Below are 21,883 nucleotides of genomic sequence, written 5' to 3' on the forward strand. Positions count from 1 at the left end.
GTGCTTGAGATAAGACAAAAATATGGTCAGGATGAAACTATTAACATGCGATGTCACTTTGATGCCTAAGTTAGCAGAGTTTATTCTACCCGTTGTCATCCCTAAATTATTTAAAAATATCCTTTTTGCTCTGAAATTTTCAAAATAAAAAATGAGAAATATGATCTAATGCATATAAGTTATCAATTTGACTAGAAACAAAATATTATTTTCATTTATTATTTTTATGTAAAAAAAGGGAAAATTACATAGAAATTCATTTTTCATAAATTATTTACAACTATATCAACTCATAATTTTGAATTCTGTCAAACTAGTAAAATCAGTACTTTTAATATATTTTAAGGATTATAATTTATAAATTAGAAGTCTAGAATATATTCTCTACGGTTTATGATTTATGAATTGAAGTCTAGATTTTTTAAATTATGATATGAAATCATAATATATAGAGAATAATGATATATTAAGAATTAAATTTGGTGATATGACTTAGTTGTAATTTTATATTATTATGATATTCATGTATTTGACCCAAAAAAAACCTATGATCCGTTAGCGCCACTATATACAACAGGCCTGATAGTAACTCAGCACAGGCCTAAACGGCTTAGCCCAATAAAAATCATCATTATTATTGATGTGCAGCTACAACTTTTTATTATTATAAATATTTAAAAGATAATCTATTTAATTGCATATTATTATTTTTATATAGTTTATTCGATTTTTTGGTTTGAGACACATCAGACACCTTTTAGGTGAATCTTCTCTCAATTAAAGCTTTCTACACATGTTAGGACTCAAACTCGAAATCTAATTTAAACGACTTGAAACTCTTAACCACTCAAATCAACCTTAATTGGTATTAAATTTCATATTATCATTTAGCTGCTTTCTGGAGTTCTTCACATCTTCCTTCTTTCGTAGGGTACTGTACGTCCTTAGTCTAAGGATTCTAACTCGGAAAAGGAAAATGGCCCATTTTCTTCTTTCTTATGGGACTTTCTGATGGCATCATAGAATCTTAACTTATGTCCTAAAGTTATAGAGTGCAGCTAGAAGCAGAGATTTTTCATCTCTTTTCTTTCCGCAGTAGAATATATACAAGTAAGAAATTCCTTGACAATCCAACAAGCTTTTAGTTGGCCTGCGTGAAGGTTGTTTTGGTACAACCAGATCCGCTTTGAGTGTCGTGGGATATAGAGAGGTGGGAAACCTTTGTGCTATTACATGAATCCAGTTTTCATTTCATTGGAATCGCTAGTAATCGCGGATCAGCATGTCGCGGTGAATATGTACCCGAGCCCTGTACACACCGCTCGTCACACCCTGGGAATTGGTTTCACCCAAAGCATCGAATTGTGTGACTGAAAAGTGTCCCTTTTAGTCGACGTAGATAGAAAAGCCATAGAAAAGTAGTCCTGCGGGTTCTTACAAAAAAAAAAAGTAAAAGAGAATCATTTTTTTGGAGGCCGTAACGTAAATCGCTTCTTTCCCCCTCTTCTTGCTAAAGAATTGGCACTCTTCCTAATCCGAGTTTGAGATGGAAGAAGACCCAAGACCCAGACGTAGAGTCCCGTTGCCTGGGAAGATATTTTTCTATTGATTTTTTGACCTCGTTCCTATCTTATTTTGACAATACCGGAACATCCGTTGCGCCGTGTCCTGGATATGCCGCCTAACCCGAATTTATTGACTAATTAATTTATATTTTTCAGCAATTCTAAAAAAATTTAAGTTGGGATACGTTTGATAATTAATTTCAGTACTGAAAATCAATATATTAAAGTGTTGTTTGATAAATTTAAAAATTAGTATCGAAAAAATAAGTAAAAAATTTTAATTGATGAATATTATAAGTTTGAAAGTATTAAATAATGTAAATATTTAAGAAATTCTAAAAGTAAATACTGAATTTGAAGATATTAGTTGGTAGTATTCATGAACGGTCCTATTTATCTGGACAAATAAGAAATAAGGGTTCATTTTGTAAAAAATATAATACGTAAAAGTTTAAAATATAGTTCAATCAATGATAAAAAAAAAAGTGTTCCATCAATTTTTAATGTTACATATTATTATGTTCTTCAAAATTTTGTTTAACTAAATACCTTTAGAGAACAAGAATGAGAATTATTGCAGAATAAAAAAATAATCGGAAAAGAATAGGAAGTAAATAAAATATCAATTACATAAGTCTTTTTTTTTTTTAATCAAAGAATGAATATATTAATGAGCCTCACGGCAATAGTTTAATAAAGAATGAGAAACATAACTCGGTAATGAATAAAAGAATGAGGGGCAAGTAATTAAACGAGAAGATTGAGCCAATGTGCGACAATTCGTTAGCTTGCCGCCGTATCCACTTGACTGAGTAAGAGTCATTTGTAAGAAGAATAGTTCGAATCTGAGAGACCAGGTCACCAAATTCTGAAATATCTTCACACTCGGATGTAATTGCGTCAATAACTTGTTTAGCATCGGATTCAAAGACTATATTATGAATTTGACTAAGCTCTACCCATTTCATCGCCTGGATATTAGCGCCTCCGCCTCGCATTCCTTCGACGGCGGACAACGAAACAATCTGCAGCTGCGTCCCATAACAAAGTCCCATAACAAAGTTTCCGTCCGTAATTACATAAGTCTTTTAAAACCTGAATAATATTAATATGTATAAAATTTTTTTATTCTACATATATATAGACTTATTAATTGTGTTTGGGATCTTTCAATCATGGTCCTAGATTCGTGCACTCCTGACTTAAGCTCATAATCGACCCTCATAATATTCAATTTAAAATTCTAAGTTAAATATTTTAATTTATCAAAATAAATAATTCTTTTTATTTAACTGAAATTTTTAAATGGTATTATCAATGAAGCTAAAAATATTAAACCAATTAATATATTCTTTTTAAATAAACTGGTTATCAAACATGTCTTATTATTGGTGTTCTCTTTTTTTTTGGTAGAATTATTGGTGTTCTCTTAGTTCCACTTAAAAATTCCTAAATCCAAAAATTATTTATTATAATTTAAACTTTTAAGTTAAACGTTATTTATTAAGATATAAGACAAAATAAATGAATTTATTTTATTTAAGGTTACAATAAAAAAATCGTTTTGTTTTTTAAAAAACATCAAAAAATAGCAAAAATAAAAACTTTATTTTTTTATCTCGACGAGACGAGCTATTGGAAAAAAATATATTTTTCCTTAAATTACCTCGTTTCGGCGAGACGATCCCATCTTGGCGAAACAGTTCCTGATCTTGGCATCTATGCATTTATTACTATTTTTTTGCTTCACCTTTGCAATATCAATTAGTGGGAATGGTGATAGTAAAAATTTGAGGTCATGCGACATAAAGTTTGTTTTTTTTTTCTATAAATGTAACCTCAAATTGTCATTCCAAACCCGAAAAATCCAACAAAAACCTCAACTTTTTAATTATAGAATAACCAGTCTTTTTGCAATCCAAATTTGATTCTTTCAAACTCTTTTTTGCATCCAATTTCAATTTCTTCAAGCTCCCAAATCATAAATCTCAAATCTCAAACTTTCATTTTGCTTAATCCATTCATTCTCAGATCTAAATACACATCCTTAAGCTAACTTTGCTTATTTTCGCATCAATTTACAACAACCTCCACCTTTCAAACTTCATCTTCTTACTTCAATTGCTGTCATTTTCAATTTCTTCAAACTTTCAATTCGTTTGAAATCAAGTTTCCATCAAATCACCATTATCATCTTCTCCAAAACTCATATCCCAACTAAAATTCAACCAATCTCTGCAACAAAAAAAAAACAGTTCATTCTCTGAGATGTTGTAGCGATTTCTTTTCAAATCGTGCCAATTTGTTCTTAAAAAGAACATGTCCTGAAGTTGTTTGTGGTGTATGGAGCGTATGAGGAGCATACTGCTTGTTTGCTATAGATTATTGGAGGTCAGCATATTCAAAGATTAGCACATTGGATGGAGTGTATTTAACTATTGTTGATATGAACATAGATGAGAAGGACATAGACTAAGCTTGCATGATTATATGATAATTATAGAATCAAAGAGATCAAAAGTTGTGGAATAAAAGAACTACCCCAATCTCGGTTAATGTTTGCAATTCGTTGGTTTGTCTAACTAATTTCAGTAGTTGAACATGGTGAGTCGTGATCAGTTAGCCTCGCAAAATTCAGCTACCATTATAGCTTGGAAGCCGTCAGAGATTCATTGCCTCAAACTTAATATTGATGCAACTTGGATGTTAATAGGAGAATGGTGGATTTCGACCATGTATATATTACTGTTTATTTGATATAAGGGTGTATATGGTAAAATATATAAATATAAGAGCATATATGTATTAATGCGTAACAAAATTATACAATTTTTTTTTTAATTTATGTATTTTTTTTTATTAAAATGTTGATTTGTCAAATTAACATTCAAACTCAATTTTGATCTAAACATCCTACAAGCCAAGTTAGGCCCTGTTTTTTTTAACTTAATTTCAGCATAAGTAAGTTCAGTTAATTATTTGGTGTAATTAAGTTAAGTTAAGTTCAGTAGCATTCAGTTCAGTTAATTTAATTTAATTTAAGGAAAACATTTTGTGTAGAAAACATTTCTATTCCGTTATACGCACAAAGAATCTCATGAAACGACACTCACATTTCCAATTTCTCCCTCTTTTGGTAAGTTGAAGCTTCTTCAATCTTCACGCTCTATTCGAGAAGTTTGCACTTAACTCCGCCAGCGCTACTTCACTCATCGGCCACCGCTGCTCGCCGCTTCAACTGCCTTTCCAGGAGTCGGAAATCTCAAAACTTGCAACAGAGCACAACATGTCCGTCTTCCTCGCTACCTCCGCCTTTAAACCGTGTATCTTCTTCCAAAAACCCCTTTCCCCTGTAAGTCCCTCTTCCTATCTATGCTGATTTTGTTAATAAGGATAGTTTTTCTTTTTGTATTAGTATTTGAGGTATTCTTATAATGTTGCAGAAATTTGACTGGAAGAAGAGGACGATGAAATTGGTGGTGAAAGCTGGCCCCAAAAGAATATCTTATGGGAAAGAATGTAGGGGAGCCTTGTTAGCTGGAATTGATAAACTTGCTGATGCGGTTTCTCTTACCTTAGGGCCTAGAGGTACTTTTTCTTTCATTTGCTTTGGTTTATATTTTACTGCTGAAAGCTTGCGTTTATGAACAATATGCATTATGCCATTTTTTGTGTGTACCAGTCCCAATTTTTTTTTTTTTTTTTTTTTTTTTTAGGCGGCCCGGTCGCATTACGCGTCCCCGCTGAGCGAGGGTCCGGGGAGGGGTCCCACCACAAGGGTGTATTGGGGGCAAGCCTTCCCTTGCCAATTTAATTGGCAAGAGGCCGCTCCTAAGACTCGAACCCGTGACCTCTGGTCACACGACAACAACGTTTTACCGTTGCGCCAAGGCCCCAATACATGGAAAAATATCTGCAAAATTCTGTCCTCTGTATCTGATGAGTAATGGATGATGATAATTTTTTTTGTTAACTTACCCTAGAAGGTCGAAAGTAGGTATTCAATATGTGAAAATGGGGAAGTGGTAGAGGGTTAAGCCACATGATTATTCCATATACTTTTATGTGACAAGTGATAGAGGTAGTATACTAAGTAGAAAACTGGAACAGCTTATATTAGGAGAAAGAGGCAGCATAAATATCCTAATCTTTTCTTGTACTTCTATATCGTTCTAATTAATTTGTGGAGACACCTTTTGTCAATTGTCAGTCCCAGTATTATGGTACTAAACTTGTCAAAATTTTGAACTTTGAAACTATTGGTTCCTTAGGTCCAAATGAGACCAAACATTAGTGGCTTTTAATTTTTATCGATTATCTCACTTGATTTTTGCTTTGCAAAATGAAATAGAAGTGCAAAAAATAGATATATTTTTGTTTCTTTTTCGTTCAAAAATAGAGCTGATAATTTTGCCACTTATACGTTCTAGCTTTAGCCATTTTTCTTCGTTGCCACTTCTTTGGAAGTGTATTATAGTCTTGTGTATTTAACATTTCAGTTTGAGTTTTAGCAGGGTCCAAAGTTCTGTTCTACGACATAATGTCGCCATCTGTAACCATGATCGTTAAGCTTAAGAACTATAAAATTAGGCAAAAATACCATTAACACATTAAAGAAGGATATTTGGGTTTCAAGCGATGGCTACATCATCACCTATAAGGGAATTTTAGCATTGGCTATAATTATTGATCTATATATGGTGTATAGTTCATAACAGAGCACATAATAAGAAACTGATGCAGTTGTAAATCTAAAAAAAGAGTTGGTTACTCTTTGGCCATTGACTCGTCCTTTACCAGTCTTGGTCAGTATTGATTTTTTTAATTGTATTATGCTAAAAAGGTTTATGCAAAATTTTGCAGGACTTAATGTCATTCTTTCGGATTCAAAGACATTAAAAGTAGTAAATGATGGTGTTACAGTAGCTCGAGCGATAGAGCTTCCAGATACTATGGAGAATGTTGGAGCAATTCTAATCCAAGAGGTCATTCATGGTTGCTACATAATCCCTTCCTTAATTTGTATTCATTAATTACATGATACAAGTGAATTGTAATTAGTAAAAATGAAGTGCTTGTTTGCAGGTTGGAAGCAAAATGAATGATTTGGCTGGTGATGGCACTACCACGGCAATTATTTTGGCTCGTGCAATGATCAAAATGGGCCTGCTAGCGGTTGCTTTAGGGGCCAACCCTGTTTCTATGAAGAGAGGAATGGATATGACAGTAAAAGAATTAGTCAAAGTCTTGAAAAAGAAAAGTCTTCCAGTGATAGGAAGGGATAATATAAAAGGTCTCTATTTCTCTTTTTGTTATATTGGATACCTTTTGCCCCTTGTGGTGGGACCCCTCCCCGGACCCTCGCTCAGCGGGGACGCGTAATGCGACCGGGCCGCCCTTTTTTTTTTTTATTGGATACCTTTTGCATTTTGTTTAAAAGATTCTTGAAATTCTTCACCTTGTTCTGCAGCTGTTGCTTCAGTTTCTGCTGGGAATGATGAATATATTGGGAACTTAATGGCTGATACCATAGACAGAATTGGCTATGATGGAGTAATCTCCATCGAATCATCTTCAACCTCTGAAACCTATGTAATAATAGAAGAAGGAATGAAGGTGATTAGACAAGCTCTAGTTTTGAAATTTATTATCAATTTTGGTTGTGATTGAAATGCCAAACACTCGAACTCTCCTAGAGCACAAATATGCGTAAGATTTGAAATTTTGCTTTGAACGATGAAATACATATTTGGTTGATGTCAGATATTAATATGAATTGGGCCTTTAACTATCAATTAAGCTTTTAGTTCAGTTGGTTCCACGACATGGTATCAGAGCCTCTTTGACCAAATGATCAAAGGTTCGAATCACGACAACCTTATTTGTTGATTAAAGTGTAGGACATGGTAATATGGGTCTATGTTGTGCACGCTTCAAGCCCAGTAGACATTTGCGTGCGGGGTGTGTCAGATATTAATATGATTTGGGTCTTTACCTACCCGCTTAAGCTTTTAGTTCAATTGGTTCCGTGACAGTTGAAGATGCCTCTGGGACTGCATGTTTGGACCGGCAAGGCAATCTGCATAAAATGCATCATGCATCCATTAAGACTAGCTTAATTCAGAAGTGATTTTTCAATCATTCTTTATATTGTTAAGATATGTGAATAGAAAGTTTGCTCTACCGTTTAAAATGAAATGTGTTTCCAACTGCAATTTATTCTAGATGTTGAGAGCTAATTCCAATTGTCATTTCTCACACTTTTCTTTTCCAATATAGCCCACTACTATATTGCACGGAAACTCTTCACTAGTATTTCGTGTCCGTTTCGTTTCTTTCCGCTTCTAGGACTGTTTCCTAGCTATATTTTTTTAGAAATAATGTTCCCGTTTTCCGTTTCAGTTTCTGTTTCCACTTTTCATGCAACATCGGCCCACTATGATACTTTCTAAGTAGGCTTTATTTTCTTATGCATGTTTTATTTTTTTCATACTTAAATTACATTTCTGTCATCATTTCTTTTCAGCTTGACAAGGGTTACATGTCTCCCCAATTCATAACAAATCAGGAGAAGTCTCTGGTAGAGTTTGACAATGCTAAAGTACTAGTAACTGATCAACGCATTGCGACTGTGAAAGAAATTGTACCTTTGCTGGAAAAGACTATGCAATTGAGTGTCCCCCTGTTGATCTTTGCTGAGGATATTGCAAAGCAGGTACTGGAAACATTAGTTGTGAACAAAATGCAAGGTTTGCTGAATGTCGCTGTTGTCAAATGCCCAGGATTTGGAGAAGGAAAAAAAGCTCTATTGCAAGACATTGCCCTTATGACAGGTGAATTGATATATTGTGTTTTTTTCTATCTCAAATTTATGTTATTAACAACGTTATTATAAATCTTTCATTAGTTTGTTTGCCTTTATCTAGGTGTAGGCATTAGTACGTGGATATGCATGTTGGTTGACTGTTATTTTGTCTGGCTGACATGTGGGTTGATATGGAACCGTCCCATGATGTTGGCCTTTATTCTAAGAATATTTTACCTGTTAGGTCATACTTTAAGAAATGCATTCTAGCACCAACGCTTACTTGTAGAGGTTTATGCTTTGGTTTTTTTTTTTTTTTTGGTGTGTGTGTGGAAGTAGCTATTTCTTATTGGAAATAAATAGATCTTATAAATTGATTTGTGGGAATAATATCTTGTATACTTGCTCTTGTTAGTTGCTATTTTTGGTAGGATGTCAGGCTCTATTCGTCTTCGCTTTCATCTGCATCTGCTTATTGGTTGCTTATTATGGTTTGCAAGGTTTTCATCATATCTTTTTGTAATTGAACTTTTAATAACGTCCTCTTTGATTATTGTGAATCGCGAGCTCTTTCTCTTCCTCTAGATGTAGGATATGGATTCTTATCAAAACTTTCGTAATTTCTTGTGAAGCATGACTTGACTTCCTTCTTGAGACAGAGAATGATCTTTTAGAAAAATAGGTCTTGTTTAATAGGGGAAAACAGTCCTTTGATTTCCAGCATAGCCAAGGGCTGCACAAAACTAACCGGAAAACCGCCGATTTCCGAAACCGAAACCAAACCGAAAAATAGGTTAACCGTAACCGATGGACTAGTTTACGGTTTTTATTTTAAAAACCGATGGTTAACCGAAACCGAAAAATAAACCGATTATGTATTAATACACATAAAACTAGTATAAATATATGTAGAAATTTAATTATCAATCTATAAATATACATATTTGTATTTAATTTTTAAGTTAAAAATATCAAAATAACTTAAAACTTATTTGTTTTGGCAATTTTGTTAATTAAATTTGAAGTTACATATTTTTATTTAGTATTTAAATAATTATATATTTATTTTAAAGTGAATAATTATAGATGTAAAGTGATATTTGTTACGTAAAGTCACTAATGGTTAACCGACCGAAATATAGGTTAACCGACCGAAGTTTATATTAACCGAAATATGGTTAACCGAATTAAATGGACTGGTTAATGGTTTTTGTTAATGGACTGGTTAACCGACCATGTGCACGTGTGGAAAATATGGAATTTTTCCAGCCCAATGACATTTCTTTCTAGCTCGTTTGTTTTTTTTTTATTGATATTTTTATCCTGTACTTGACATTAATTACCATTGAAAAGTTCTTTGGCAGACCGCATTTTTAGGGTGCTTTCTTCAGTTACTTTGTGCTAAACTCACTCTATCTATTTTATCTTCCATGCGATATAATTATAGTTTACCATTTAATTCTAGGGTGGTTAAAAACTAAGTACAGTTATAAACAAAGTAGCTACTTAAGCTCCTCACGGTAAAGGATCTTAAACAGTGAGTCATAGTTTATAACTCATCATGATAAAGGATGAAATGGAAGAACATGAAACCTAAATATATTTTCCTCTACTAAATTAGACCTTTAAGATCTAACTCCTGTAAAGTCATCATATCTTGACTCGATCATGCATCATCTCCCTCCTCTAAATTGTCCTGCAGTAATAATTCTAATTACAATTACTGTTGGTTGTAAACTTTGCGAGCACCATATTGTCCATAGAAAATATTACATTACATGCGTACATGTGAAGACTATTGAAATCCCTTATGTTCATGTAAACAGTGGTTTTTCCATCTAACTTTCTATGACCTTAATAGATGTTATCTAATATTTTCAGGTGCTGATTTCCTTTCGGGGGATTTTGGTCTTTCTCTCATGGGTGTAACATCAGATCAACTTGGGGTTGCACAGAAAGTGACCATAACAAGTAATTCAACAACCATAATTGCTGACCCTTCTACCAAAGCTGAAATTCAGGCAAGAATTCTGCAGATGAAGAAGGATCTTGCTGAAACAGAAAATACATACCTATCAAGAAAAATTGCTGAAAGAATTGCCAAATTATCAGGAGGTGTGGCAGTGATCAAGGTTTGTAATATTATAAGTTCACTACATCAAAAGCATTCTTTTTGGAAATTCATGTTTTCTCTTAAGTTCTTTTGGCAATGTTGTGGCTATCTTTCAGCTGAAGGGATAACTTTTATTTCATATGCATTTTTTGAACTACATGGGTTATTTGGTTGAGTTTACTGTGATGTGATGATTTGGCACTAATGATATATTGCATGTGTAATGATCAATAATTGGTAGGGGAAATGCTTCCAAGAATAGTTTGTTGTGTCTTATCAATCTTAATTTGCTTTCTTGTTGTTTTGCATACTGAATGTCATAATTTTCTGTCATAGTTTTTCCTAGTCAAACATTTTTAAGGCGTCCGTCCGTCCTCTCTCTTACCTAAAAGATTAATTCATTTCCAAACTCTATTGGCTTATGTTGTCATGGCTGTTTGGTGTCATTGCCATTTTTATCTTTTATTTCCTTTTTTAGTCCAACCAACCCATAAAAAAAGAAATTCAGTTAATGCTATGTTTGGGTTGCATGTTTAATGTTTTGTGATTTTGGTTGTTTTTCTGTATTGTTTGGTTCTCCAAACCAATGCACATCTGGTAGCATATGAAAAATGCTTCATTAAGTAAAAAGAACATCTGTTCCATGCTCACCTACATGGACCAGGAATCAATGACCTCAAGATGGCCAAAGGGCTTCCTTGAAGCGTCGGCCATGTGACAAGCTCTATAAGACTTCAAGATTTGTTCTCCCAAGCTAGACCCTGTGTCTTTTACTTCAAGCTTGGCCATATGCCATGGCTTTCTGGGTGGATGCTTTGCATCTTTCCATGGATTAACCTTCTCCATCCAGAATCAACGGAGATGAGGACTGTAATCTCAAAGAATATAGAGTTCGGGGAAGGAATGGAAGATTGAGGGTTGACAATGATTGATTTCAGACTTAGAAAAAAGTTAGAAATAGTGGGAAAAAAGAATGAAGATGGTTGATTGGGTTATTATGATTTTATATCTTATTTCAATTTAAATTATATACTAGACTTATTTTGAAAACTTATTTCAATTATATACATCAAACAGGTGGGCGCTCACACAGAGACAGAACTTGAAGATAAGAAACTCAGGATTGAGGATGCAAAGAACGCAACATATGCTGCTATAAGTGAAGGGATACTACCTGGCGGAGGTGCTGCTTATGTACATCTCTCTGAGCAGATCTCTACCCAACTGAATTTCGAAGATGAGAATGAGCGAATTGGTGCTGATATTGTGGCAAAGGTATGTTCTCATCTTTGTTTCTGTTATTGGATTGCTTCAAAGGATTTGATTAAAAAAGGCTCATTGGCGATCAAATATGTCGTTTTTCCTCGTTGGATTTTGTGGCATGCTGCTGTTGCCCTTTCAAACCGAAAACTGGTTTGTCTTCGAGTGAATCATTATTCACTCGTTTTTGAATTTGTGAAGTATGACTGTGTTGGTGTGTTCTTATCTATGCAAAAGTACTTGTTTGGAACGGGCTAATGTAAATTTATGAAAAATCCTACAACAGGAGGTGTTGTACCTAATGTCTAACAAGTTTTTGATAATCGCTGGAACTGATTGTTTGAAGAGAATTCCTAACATTAAAGATGATGTGTTGCAGGCACTTCTTGCACCTGCGGAAACAATTGCTACTAATTCCGGGGTGGATGGAGGTATTGTGGTGGAGAAAATTCGATGTAGGGAATGGAGAGTCGGTTACAACGCAATGACAGGGGAATATGAAGATCTTATAGATGCAGGAGTTATAGATCCATGTAAGGTTGCACGGTGCGCACTTCAAAGTGCAGTTTCAATAGCTGGGTTAGTTCTAACAACTGAAGCCATATTGGTTGAGAAAACAAAGAAGCCCAAGCCTCTTATCCCTCATGTTCCTGGGATTACACCACCATAGCTGAAGAAAGTGTTTTTGCTTGGGTTTCGAACAAGGGTTTCGAGCTTGAAACATCAGATGTGGACTGAGTGGAAGATCCAAGAAAAGCTGTTTTGAAACGGTATTGAGTTGTAGAATTTTCCCCGTCATCTTCGGATTCTTCTCACAATGATCAGCCATTTTTGTTTTTCTGGTTTCTTGGCCCCCTGTATGCTGATCTCTTACTTGTGCAGGTTTTTGTGTCCATTTAAGGACATAAATAATGGATTTTTGGAGTAATTTTGCGTTGTAAGAAAAACAACTATTTTCTTACAATGATTAGGCCTACTAGGAATTACTATATGATCGCATGTTTTCTGAGAGGCTCAAGATTTTATTTTTTGTTTTGGGTATGAACTAGAACTGCACTTCTATTCTCTTTTGAGGAAATTATGTTCGGGGTTTTTCCTTGCAGGGATGGAAAAGTCACCAGAATCTACTCCGGTCCACGGGCCATGCTCAGGGTTCTTTTCAGGAAGGGCTGTTTTAAAGAAATTTGGATTTGTCTGATTCTGTTGTTTAGTGTTTGTTGTTGCTTATAGAAATTTGGATAAAACACTTGTACGTAAATGACACTGTTTTGTGTTCTACCTAAGGGTGTTGATGAGCCAAATTGAGCTTGGTTAAGGTCGGGTAGACTCGAAAAGGGGTGAGGTTGAGCTTGGCTTGAGCTTTAAAGAACTGAGAATGATCTTGAACTCAAATCTCAAATTTTATTTAAATGTACGTGTGATACATTTTGTTATTTAATCCCATCATTTAATGAAAAAAACATCAACTTTAAACTTAAAAAGAACAAATCTAATATATAGTTTAAGATAAATTTATTTTGAATTAAAAATTAATGAAATATAAATAGTAATTAAAAAATAATCGAACTTGTTTGCAGAAATAATGAAATATATATATATATAGTAATTAAAAAACAATTGAATTTTGAGTTTTCTAGTTGAATTAATTGAATCAGAAAAAAAATTCAGACTCAACTTATTAATGTCTTGAACATGTTAAACTCTTTCAAGCCAAGTTTTGACTAAACCTAACTTGAATAATTTGCAAAATACAGACCCATAAGCAAAATTTAGCTTGAGTCAAATTGGAAATGTATTAAAATGTAGCTAGAGTGAAATTGAAAATGTATTTTCACGTTTATTGTAAGAAAATTTTGGTCATAGTTCAGGATATAAAGAGTGTTTTTATCTCTACTAATTTTTAATTTAACATGATTAATCTTTTCTTCTAGTAGAAGCAACATTCAGAATATGCAATAATCAATTGATGATAAATTCTACAATACATCGGATACCATATACCCAACCAATCAAAAGAGAAGTAGATATCAATTTACTAGGTAAAGGCTTTGTTTTTAACAAAGTAAACCTTACTTTGTGTGTTTTCACCATTGGATGCATTTTACACTATCATCCAATGGTGAAAAAAAAACAAGTAATACTTATTTTGTCAAAAACAAAGTTAACATAAAAGACACTCAATTTACTATTAAGAAATAAACATGTATAAATGACATCTTTTAATTGGCAAGTATTAATATTACACTAGAAGTATAATAGAATTTCTAGATTGAAATTGTTAACTTAGTTTATCATATAAGATAAAATTATTAAGATTTACAAAAACAGAATATATTGAGAAAAATAAAAGTGACTAATAATAATATAATACTTCAAGAAAAGTGTATGTGTTTTTATATCCATTCAAATCAAAAACAGGGAGACCTGTCAACAAATTTGATCTTTTATTAAATGACATAATTTTTTAGCAGCCAACCAGCAAAGAAAAATACTGGAAAATATTATTCCTAATTTGATTTATGTGGCTATTTAGAAATCTTCATTTTAATTTTAAATGTAACTGACACAGTAAATGGTACATTGTAAGCAAGCCAAATGGGATGATTCCCTACACCATATTTGAGTAAAATGTAGAACCTGCTATAACAAAAACTATCAATACAACAGAAAAATGAACAGCAGATGCATTCAAGATTGAGGTCTCACAAATATTTTCAAAAATTGCAACTCAAACTACTTGGTAATTATCAGTCACCAGTTGGGTTCTCTGAGCAAACTTCGGAGGAGGTCCGCCTTTCAGAGGCAGGACATTAACAACCTGCAAAGGTGATTCCGAATTAAAGAATAATTACATCATAGATGTGAAACTATTTTAGCATAAAAGGTGTTCACTTCGTTACTTCTCTTCCTTCAAGGTCTACTCGACATGAATTAAAAGTTAATGAAACCTTTCACACCCCTTGGACTGGTAGACATATAGTGTTCTCGGGCTGATTGAGAAGTCATTAGCTATAAATAACTAACTATCTGGATTCCCCCTTTTCTAATAAGTAGCACTAAGTACGAGTTGAGTAAACAAATAAAAAAGATTAATAATGAGCATTCACTTCAGGGTCCGAAGGAGATCCTCAAAGATAAAGTAAGTTCCCTTCTCAAATTGCTATCGTATAATAGCAAAATGAAATGAAATTCGTTTTGAATAATAACATGGCATTGTTCCCACTTCCAAAAAGTATGGAAATTGGCAATATCTTCATACTCGTGAATTTTATTAACCATACTATACCCGAGTTTTGTGCTTTAAATATATGTTTACCGTGTTTTTTCAGGCTTTCATTTCCCATACTTCCCCAACAAAAATATTTGATAAATAGAAAGAAACTACGAAGTAATTCAGTAAATTGTTTGTATTAATTTCAAACAAACAAAAGAAGAAAAGAAAAACCTTTAATTCACTGTATGTGCTAGCAGCTGAAAACTGAACATTAATAGGGAAGAATACAGATGAATCTGCTGGCGGCACAACAAACTCCAAGGATCCACTGCCAAAAGAATTTGCAAAATACATGAGTGTAAACTCTATACCAAGTATATATCATCTCAAATAGTACACCGACAATCTGAATACCTGCGGTTTGACTTATCAATTATAAGAATAGACCACTCCAGCATAGAATTTCTAGAGTCATATCTGCAGATTTGAAGAGAAAGACAATATTAATTTGCTTTACCTGAGATGAAACTGTGTAAAAAACTTGAATAGCAGAGTTAACTCTTCATAGCATTTTAAATAATGTAAGTTCTCTTCCTCTATGTTGGTTGAAATCTCGCTCCAACGAAGTATTCAGGTAACAGAGTAGAACATTGGTTATAACACGACACCTGGTTGCTGTCCTAGGACCCCAAATGCAGAACTTGCACACTTCCTTTAAACTTCGAAAAGATAAAAGGTGCGAAAAATATACCTAACTTCATTATGGGCAAAATTCACCAGGAAGAAGCACTAAAATCATTCAAAGATCACCCCCAAAATTCTAGACAACTTCAAAAAGGAGAAAAAATCATTTCTCACCTCCAATCTCCGTCAATCTGCTTAATAACTGGTGCTTCTCGAAGCGCTGGAAGGGGTACTGAGATCACAACATTTCGCAAATCAAACATAGAGGAAGCTTCATATTCAATGTTAACGTAAGTGTCACTTCCAGAAACAGAGGGCCAACAGTTAACTGCACAACACAAATTTTCAGTCAATCATCAGCACATACACCAGTAACAACATTACAACAAGATTAGCTGTGAAAACATAAACCCACTTGTCAATGGTACTATTGACTCATCTGAACTTTGCATTCTCCACTTCAAAAGGCCAACACCTGCTGCATCCCCGGCTTGACCAGTGGGGAAAGGTCTATTGGGATCCTTCAAACCTAGAATATTTTCATTGGCAAATAATTCTTTGTTCATGTTGGGGTGTGACTTGAAAAGGATACCAGGATTTCCTCCAGTTTCAATCTGGAAAAAAAGAACATAAGAACTTACTTTAGCAATTACATCCATCAGCACAGCTATCAGAGAAAAAATAATTGCAAGGGACAAAAACACTCTACTCTGTACTGAAGTACAGTTTATAAATTTTGCATTCACATTGGAACAGCTACTTTGCTTACAAAAGAACGATTTAACGACAAATAATTGATGGAAAACAATTTACTAATGCATTTCAACATATATCATCACTTAATGTTTACAGTACCAACCACAAGTAACCAAAGGGTCAACCCAAGGAAAGTATCATATCAGCCCACTAAGTTTGGCAAGTAGGATCAAAACATAGTCTATGGTCAAATTGATCAACAAACATGGTGAACACATGTAGATCAGTCCAAAATGACATGTCAAAAACTTGTGAATCACTTTTTTGGACACATCAATTTGTGATTGAGAAGTGTCACATTGGACTGACTGAGCCAATAATGGCATTCTAGACCAATTTAACCTTAAACACTATTAGATCCTACCTATCAAGTTTAGAACCAATTCAATACTCCATATTTTATTTGCTCAACTCTTTACCCAATCTTTTTTATTGTACTTGTAGCCAGCTTCATTAAACATCACAAAGCTTATCCAAAAAAAAAAAAAAGAATACACCTTGAGCATAGAAATAACTTCAAGGCAAGTCTGTATAGAGATTGTGGCAGGGAGAGATAAACCTGAACTTGAATAAGCCCATCTTCTTGGTTAAGAATCTGAAGTGACAGCTGTCCTTGAACGTCAAAGTTACTCATCCCACCATCTCGTTTTAAAGTCACATTAAGTTTCTCCTCAACAGTCAACGTGACCGGATCAGTTAGTGGTGGGGCACCTGATCTGGATTGGCCTGCCTTTGGCTGCACATCCTCAACAATTTCTTCACCTTCTGCTTTCAGTGACTCCAAAAACTGGTTTGCCCTCTGGGTTTTACCAAGTTTCATGCCAAGACCTTTAGATGGTGCACTGGCAGATGAAGGTTGACGACCTGGCAATAGGCATAACTTCTCTTTAATGTATAAAATAGAAACAAACATGAAAAATGCTACCACTGACAACAATTAAAAGTCACAATAAATAAAAGAGAGAAACCAGCAGATTAGTAAGCTGAGAACCTAAAATTACTATTAAAGGACATCAGTGCCATTTTAAAAATAAGGAAAAGAGAGAGAATGATAGGAAAAATAAGTAGAAAGTCAAAAAGAGAGGAGAGATAAATATGCAAGAAAGTAGAAGAAACGAAGCAAAACTTAAATTCAAATTATTTCAATACCTTTTCAAGAAATTCAAAAATGCCTTTTGCCTCTATAGGTATAGGCACAAGAAAACCAAAATGGTTCCATAATAGTTATGCCTTAGGCCCCAAACTGATTAAATAATATTAGTCAAAATGGCATGTTAAACCCAAATTATGAATTACTAGTTAAAAGTGACTTCCCCATAATTCTTTTTTTTTTTCCATCTTTCCTATCAACATATCATGACAGGTTATTTGCTTTACTAAAAACAACGACCTCAAAGTTGAAAAATTCAAAGACTTTGACGATATTCTAAGCAACTTTAATTCTTCAACTTTTTAATTTTGAGGTCATTTAGGTGTTGTTTGGTGAGGAAAGAGAAAGTGAATGTTTAGAGAGAGAGCTACGGAAATGATAATTTTTGGAAAATAAAAAAATTTGGTTCCATAGTAAATGTGGTACTAAACAACTTTAATTCTTGGAATTTTCCATTTTGAGGTCGTTAGCAAAAAGAAAAACCACAGTCCTCGTCAATATGTAAGTGTATAGGTAGTTTAGATGATTTTTAAGCTATGTTGCACGGAAACGAAAATGGAAACTGAAATGGAAACGGACACTGAAAACGTTATTTCTAAGAAAATTTAGCTAGAAAAACGTAATGAAAACGGAAAAGAAACAGAAACTGACACGAAACGTGGAAACACTAATAAAGAAGAGTTTCCGCGCAACATAGTTTTTAAGCATTTAATGTCTATCAACAATCATAGTTGTTAAAGGCACAAGCCGCTAAGGGGTCTTGCAGGCTCAAGGCTCAAGGCGCAACGCTGCGCAGAAAATTTAGAAAAAAAAAATACTCTTTTACTAGTTAAAGCATAAACCAAAAAAACACACTTATGACTACAAAAACATTTATGACCACACAAACAAAATAAAACCACATAAAAACATAATACTAAATCATAAATGTCAAAAACACCAAGTTAAGTTCACATTTCATAGAGACATTAACATGTACTTAATGTCTTAATCTAAGTACCTAACTGATGCTACTAAACTATTAACCATTCATTGTCACTTGATATTCTTCTATGTGTCCCTCACAGTTTCTGTTTGAGTGGAGTGGAGGAGTCTCTTCTTTAAGTGACTGCTCTTAATCCCTATCTAGTCTTTTTATATGTAATTGTGTCTTGATATTCTTATTTAAATAAAGGGTTAAGATTAATCTTATTTCAATTAGATTAGTGGTTGAGATTAGTCAAACATTTGTTTTGCACAAAACAGTAAAAAACAAAAACAAAAAAAACACTAGCGAAAACAGAGGCGCGCCTTGATTCAGGCTCCGAGGCCCAGGTGAGGCGCACAAGGCGAGAGCCTTTTAAACAGAGCCTCGCATTCTACAATCAAGGCTCACAACCTTGAGCCTTGAGTGAGGCGCGCCTTTAACAACTATGTCAACAATCATAAAACTAGTGAAAATAAAGCGTAATTGTAGAAGGAATTCCTTCAGACAAAAATGGGCAAACCTTTAGATTTGGTAGAAAAGGAGTCAACATCAGTTGTCAATCCAAAACCAGAACCGCTTCCAAAACCACCTTCACTGCTAGAAATGCCCATATCACTGAACTTACTATCAATTAGTCCGGAGCCCATCGACTGTAATGAAATAAATCCTCCTTTATCACCTCTGTTCTTTTCAATCTGCAAGGAATGAAACATATTAATAGGGATATAAGAGCATATATCCTCTTTTCAGTCCATTTCACATCCAGAACCTTGAGTAGATACCTTGCTTTTGTCAATCTCACTAGCTTTGCGCTTCATGACATCCTTGGTCTCATTGATCTTGCTTTGAAGTACCAATTTATGCAATTTTTCTTCGTGACTCTCCATCTCACAATACTGCCTAACCTGAGCAACAGTCACATTTTCCTTGTGTCCAAGGGAGATCACCTCATCAAATGCAAAAATCAACTCAAAAGCTGTCTTGCATATACCCTCTTCATCAAGAGAAGGAGAGTATTCAGGGACCTGGAACCACTTAAGGAATTAACTGAAGATAACAGATAAAAAAAAAAACATACTGTGCAACTCATGCTTCAAATGTTTATAAGTTTCGCCACAGTGGGGAACATGTAGCAGTTGCCAATAAACAAAACATAGTAAGCAAGGGAACAACTAGGTGGAAAAAACAAGGAAATAAGAAGTCAAGGGTTCTCTGAAGATCCAAAATCATTGCAAATGAGTTCAAATATGGAGCATGATAGTTAATCATAGACCAGAAGAGGAAGGATACAAGTTTCGAGAGCAGCCTCAGAGTTTCCAAATCTTCAACAATGTTGCTTTGTTTATTTGTCACAAGTAGCAAGTACAAAGCCTCTATTGGCTGGTAAACATATCGCACATTCTCAGTTTCGACATAGGTATGCTGCTTTGCGATTCCTATCAACTTGGGAAAAGCTGCAAGAAGACCTTCAATCCTCATACGAGACATGTCTACAAACTGCCGGGAAACAAGCACTGCATTGGAAGCCAAAATGTCAACCAGATGAACTTCAAATTGTCTTATTACATTGAATAGGATCAAACATAAAAAAAAGGCACTTTAAATAAAACATCAGACCTAGGATGACTAGTAGATCCTAAATCTTCGAGAGAGCTTATTCATTCATGTAGATGCGGGAACAGAGATCGTTAAGGAAAAATAAGGGAGATGGTATTTAAATTACCTAGCACCAAGTAAATTTGTGTGCATTATCTTAGTGCGCAGTTTTGAATGACCCAGACATTCAGGATATATACAGATCTTAATGCAGATTAAACTTATACTTGCACATGAACCGATTGAAAGCTTACTTTGAGTTTAGAAAAAGAAATCACTAAACAAACATTACTTTGATCCAAATAACAGAAATACAAAATGATAATTTCTATATTGCGAAAACAAACCTTTCCCAGACTTGCTAACTATAGATGCAGCGAGTACAACCTGTGTTTAGGGGGGAAAAACACCAAATTAAGTTCACGAAATCGTATAGGAGAACTGAAGGCAGTGAGTTAAACTTTGAATAATAATAACAATAGTGATGAATAGTTTTACCATTTTGATTAATCAGAACAATAGAATGGATCCCTGTAGAACGAAAATCCAGTTATAGAAATACCAATTATGAGCGGATTCGAACAGGAAGAACACTATAAGAGATGGAAACGTGAGAAAATTGATCAAGGAGTAGTAGATCTGAAATACTAACCTAGATCGACTTTCTTGTTTGCTATGAGAGAAGAATGCTCCCTGCTCCGCCTAACTTCACACGTTCTTTCAAAGAACCTGGCTCAATCACTCAGTCGAAGCAGTAGGGTTGATTTCTAGAGAAAGATTTTTTTGAGGTAAAATTAGAGGATTAAAATAAGGGTAAAGTTTAAATAAAACCCCTGTGGTTTCACTCATTTTCAGATAAATGATTATGGTTTACTTTTTATCAAAACAATAATTGAGGTTTTAAACTTGAATTAATGCTATTAAAACCATCTTTAACGATGTGAAAATGAAAATTTTCAAGAATTAAAGTTGTTCAATATATATGGAACTACATTTTTTATTTTCGAAAATCATCTTTTTTGGAACTTTCTCTCTCTAAACATTGATTTTCTCTCTCTTTACCAAACATCATCTAAACAATCTCAAAATAAAAAAATTGAAAAATTAAAGTTGCTTAGAATATTAGTAGTTCTTAAAATATGTCATTTTTGAAGTCGTCAAAGGTGATTTTAATAGTATCAATCGAAAAAGTTCTTATTTTGTTAAAGTTAAAAATCTCAATCCTCGTTTTGACAAAAAGTAAACCACAGTCCTTTATCTGAAAATTAGTGAAACCACAGAGGTTTTATTTGAACTTTACCCTTAAAATAAGTATGACAATGGGTATTGTATCTGCGGGTACCCGACACCATCCGATCCTAATAAGACTATATGTATCCTATATAAAAAGGTATGGGACTAAAACCATTACCCGTGATGGGTATGGTCATACCCGAAGACACTCATTACCCGTCATAACTCTTTTTAATATTTTATTATTTTTTAGATGTAAGATGTGAGATTCAAACCCAACTTTTTGTTATTCAACCATTGAGCGATATCATTAAGCTATTTTATTCTTATTGATTAATGTTAAATTTGTTCAATTTTTAGATAGATGATTTGTTAAATTTGAAATGTTTTTTATTTTATATATTACTTCTTAATGAGTAAGGGTATCCGCAGGTATGCACGAATTAAATGAGATGGGTATGTGATGCAAAAAGTGTAAACGTTAGTTTAATGGAACGTGTACGGATAATTAAAAATAATTAGATAAGAGTTTGTTATTGA

The 21,883-nt window shown here is 33.8% G+C and overlaps 2 protein-coding genes across 6 annotated transcripts; one reads left to right on the forward strand and one right to left on the reverse strand.

The window, feature by feature from the left end:
- Window positions 1-4,674: 4,674 nt before the first annotated feature.
- LOC136206816 (chaperonin 60 subunit alpha 2, chloroplastic) lies at window positions 4,675-13,195 on the forward strand. 5 transcript variants are annotated; one of them, XR_010676449.1, is made up of 10 exons: window positions 4,675-4,917; window positions 5,009-5,153; window positions 6,429-6,550; window positions 6,651-6,858; window positions 7,036-7,181; window positions 8,092-8,398; window positions 10,252-10,502; window positions 11,561-11,758; window positions 12,123-12,513; window positions 12,847-13,193. XR_010676449.1 is itself a non-coding variant. In XM_065997995.1 (9 exons), exons 1-9 carry the CDS (start codon window positions 4,852-4,854, stop codon window positions 12,411-12,413), a joined length of 1,734 nt encoding a protein of 577 aa, XP_065854067.1. In that variant the 5' UTR covers window positions 4,712-4,851; the 3' UTR covers window positions 12,414-13,195. The 5 variants fall into 5 exon arrangements, 4 of the variants coding, with proteins under 4 accessions (XP_065854067.1, XP_065854063.1, XP_065854066.1 ...); XM_065997995.1 differs by having other exon boundaries at window positions 4,712-4,917; window positions 12,123-13,195; XM_065997991.1 differs by lacking the exon at window positions 4,675-4,917 and adding an exon at window positions 5,282-5,508 and having other exon boundaries at window positions 5,016-5,153; window positions 12,123-13,194.
- Window positions 13,196-14,269: 1,074 nt separating this feature from the next.
- Window positions 14,270-20,889, reverse strand: LOC136205842 (coatomer subunit delta-like). The gene is made up of 12 exons (XM_065996658.1): window positions 20,763-20,889; window positions 20,609-20,641; window positions 20,458-20,497; window positions 19,805-20,028; window positions 19,297-19,539; window positions 19,035-19,209; window positions 16,957-17,261; window positions 16,057-16,255; window positions 15,816-15,969; window positions 15,372-15,434; window positions 15,189-15,285; window positions 14,270-14,561 (listed from the first exon to the last, which is right to left on the reverse strand). The coding sequence occupies exons 2-12, from the start codon at window positions 20,609-20,611 to the stop codon at window positions 14,472-14,474; spliced, it is 1,593 nt and encodes a 530-aa protein (XP_065852730.1). The 5' UTR covers window positions 20,612-20,641; window positions 20,763-20,889; the 3' UTR covers window positions 14,270-14,471.
- Window positions 20,890-21,883: the final 994 nt, after the last annotated feature.

Source organism: Euphorbia lathyris, chromosome 9, assembly GCF_963576675.1.
Source record: "Euphorbia lathyris chromosome 9, ddEupLath1.1, whole genome shotgun sequence".
In the NCBI taxonomy this organism is placed as follows: domain Eukaryota; kingdom Viridiplantae; phylum Streptophyta; class Magnoliopsida; order Malpighiales; family Euphorbiaceae; genus Euphorbia; species Euphorbia lathyris.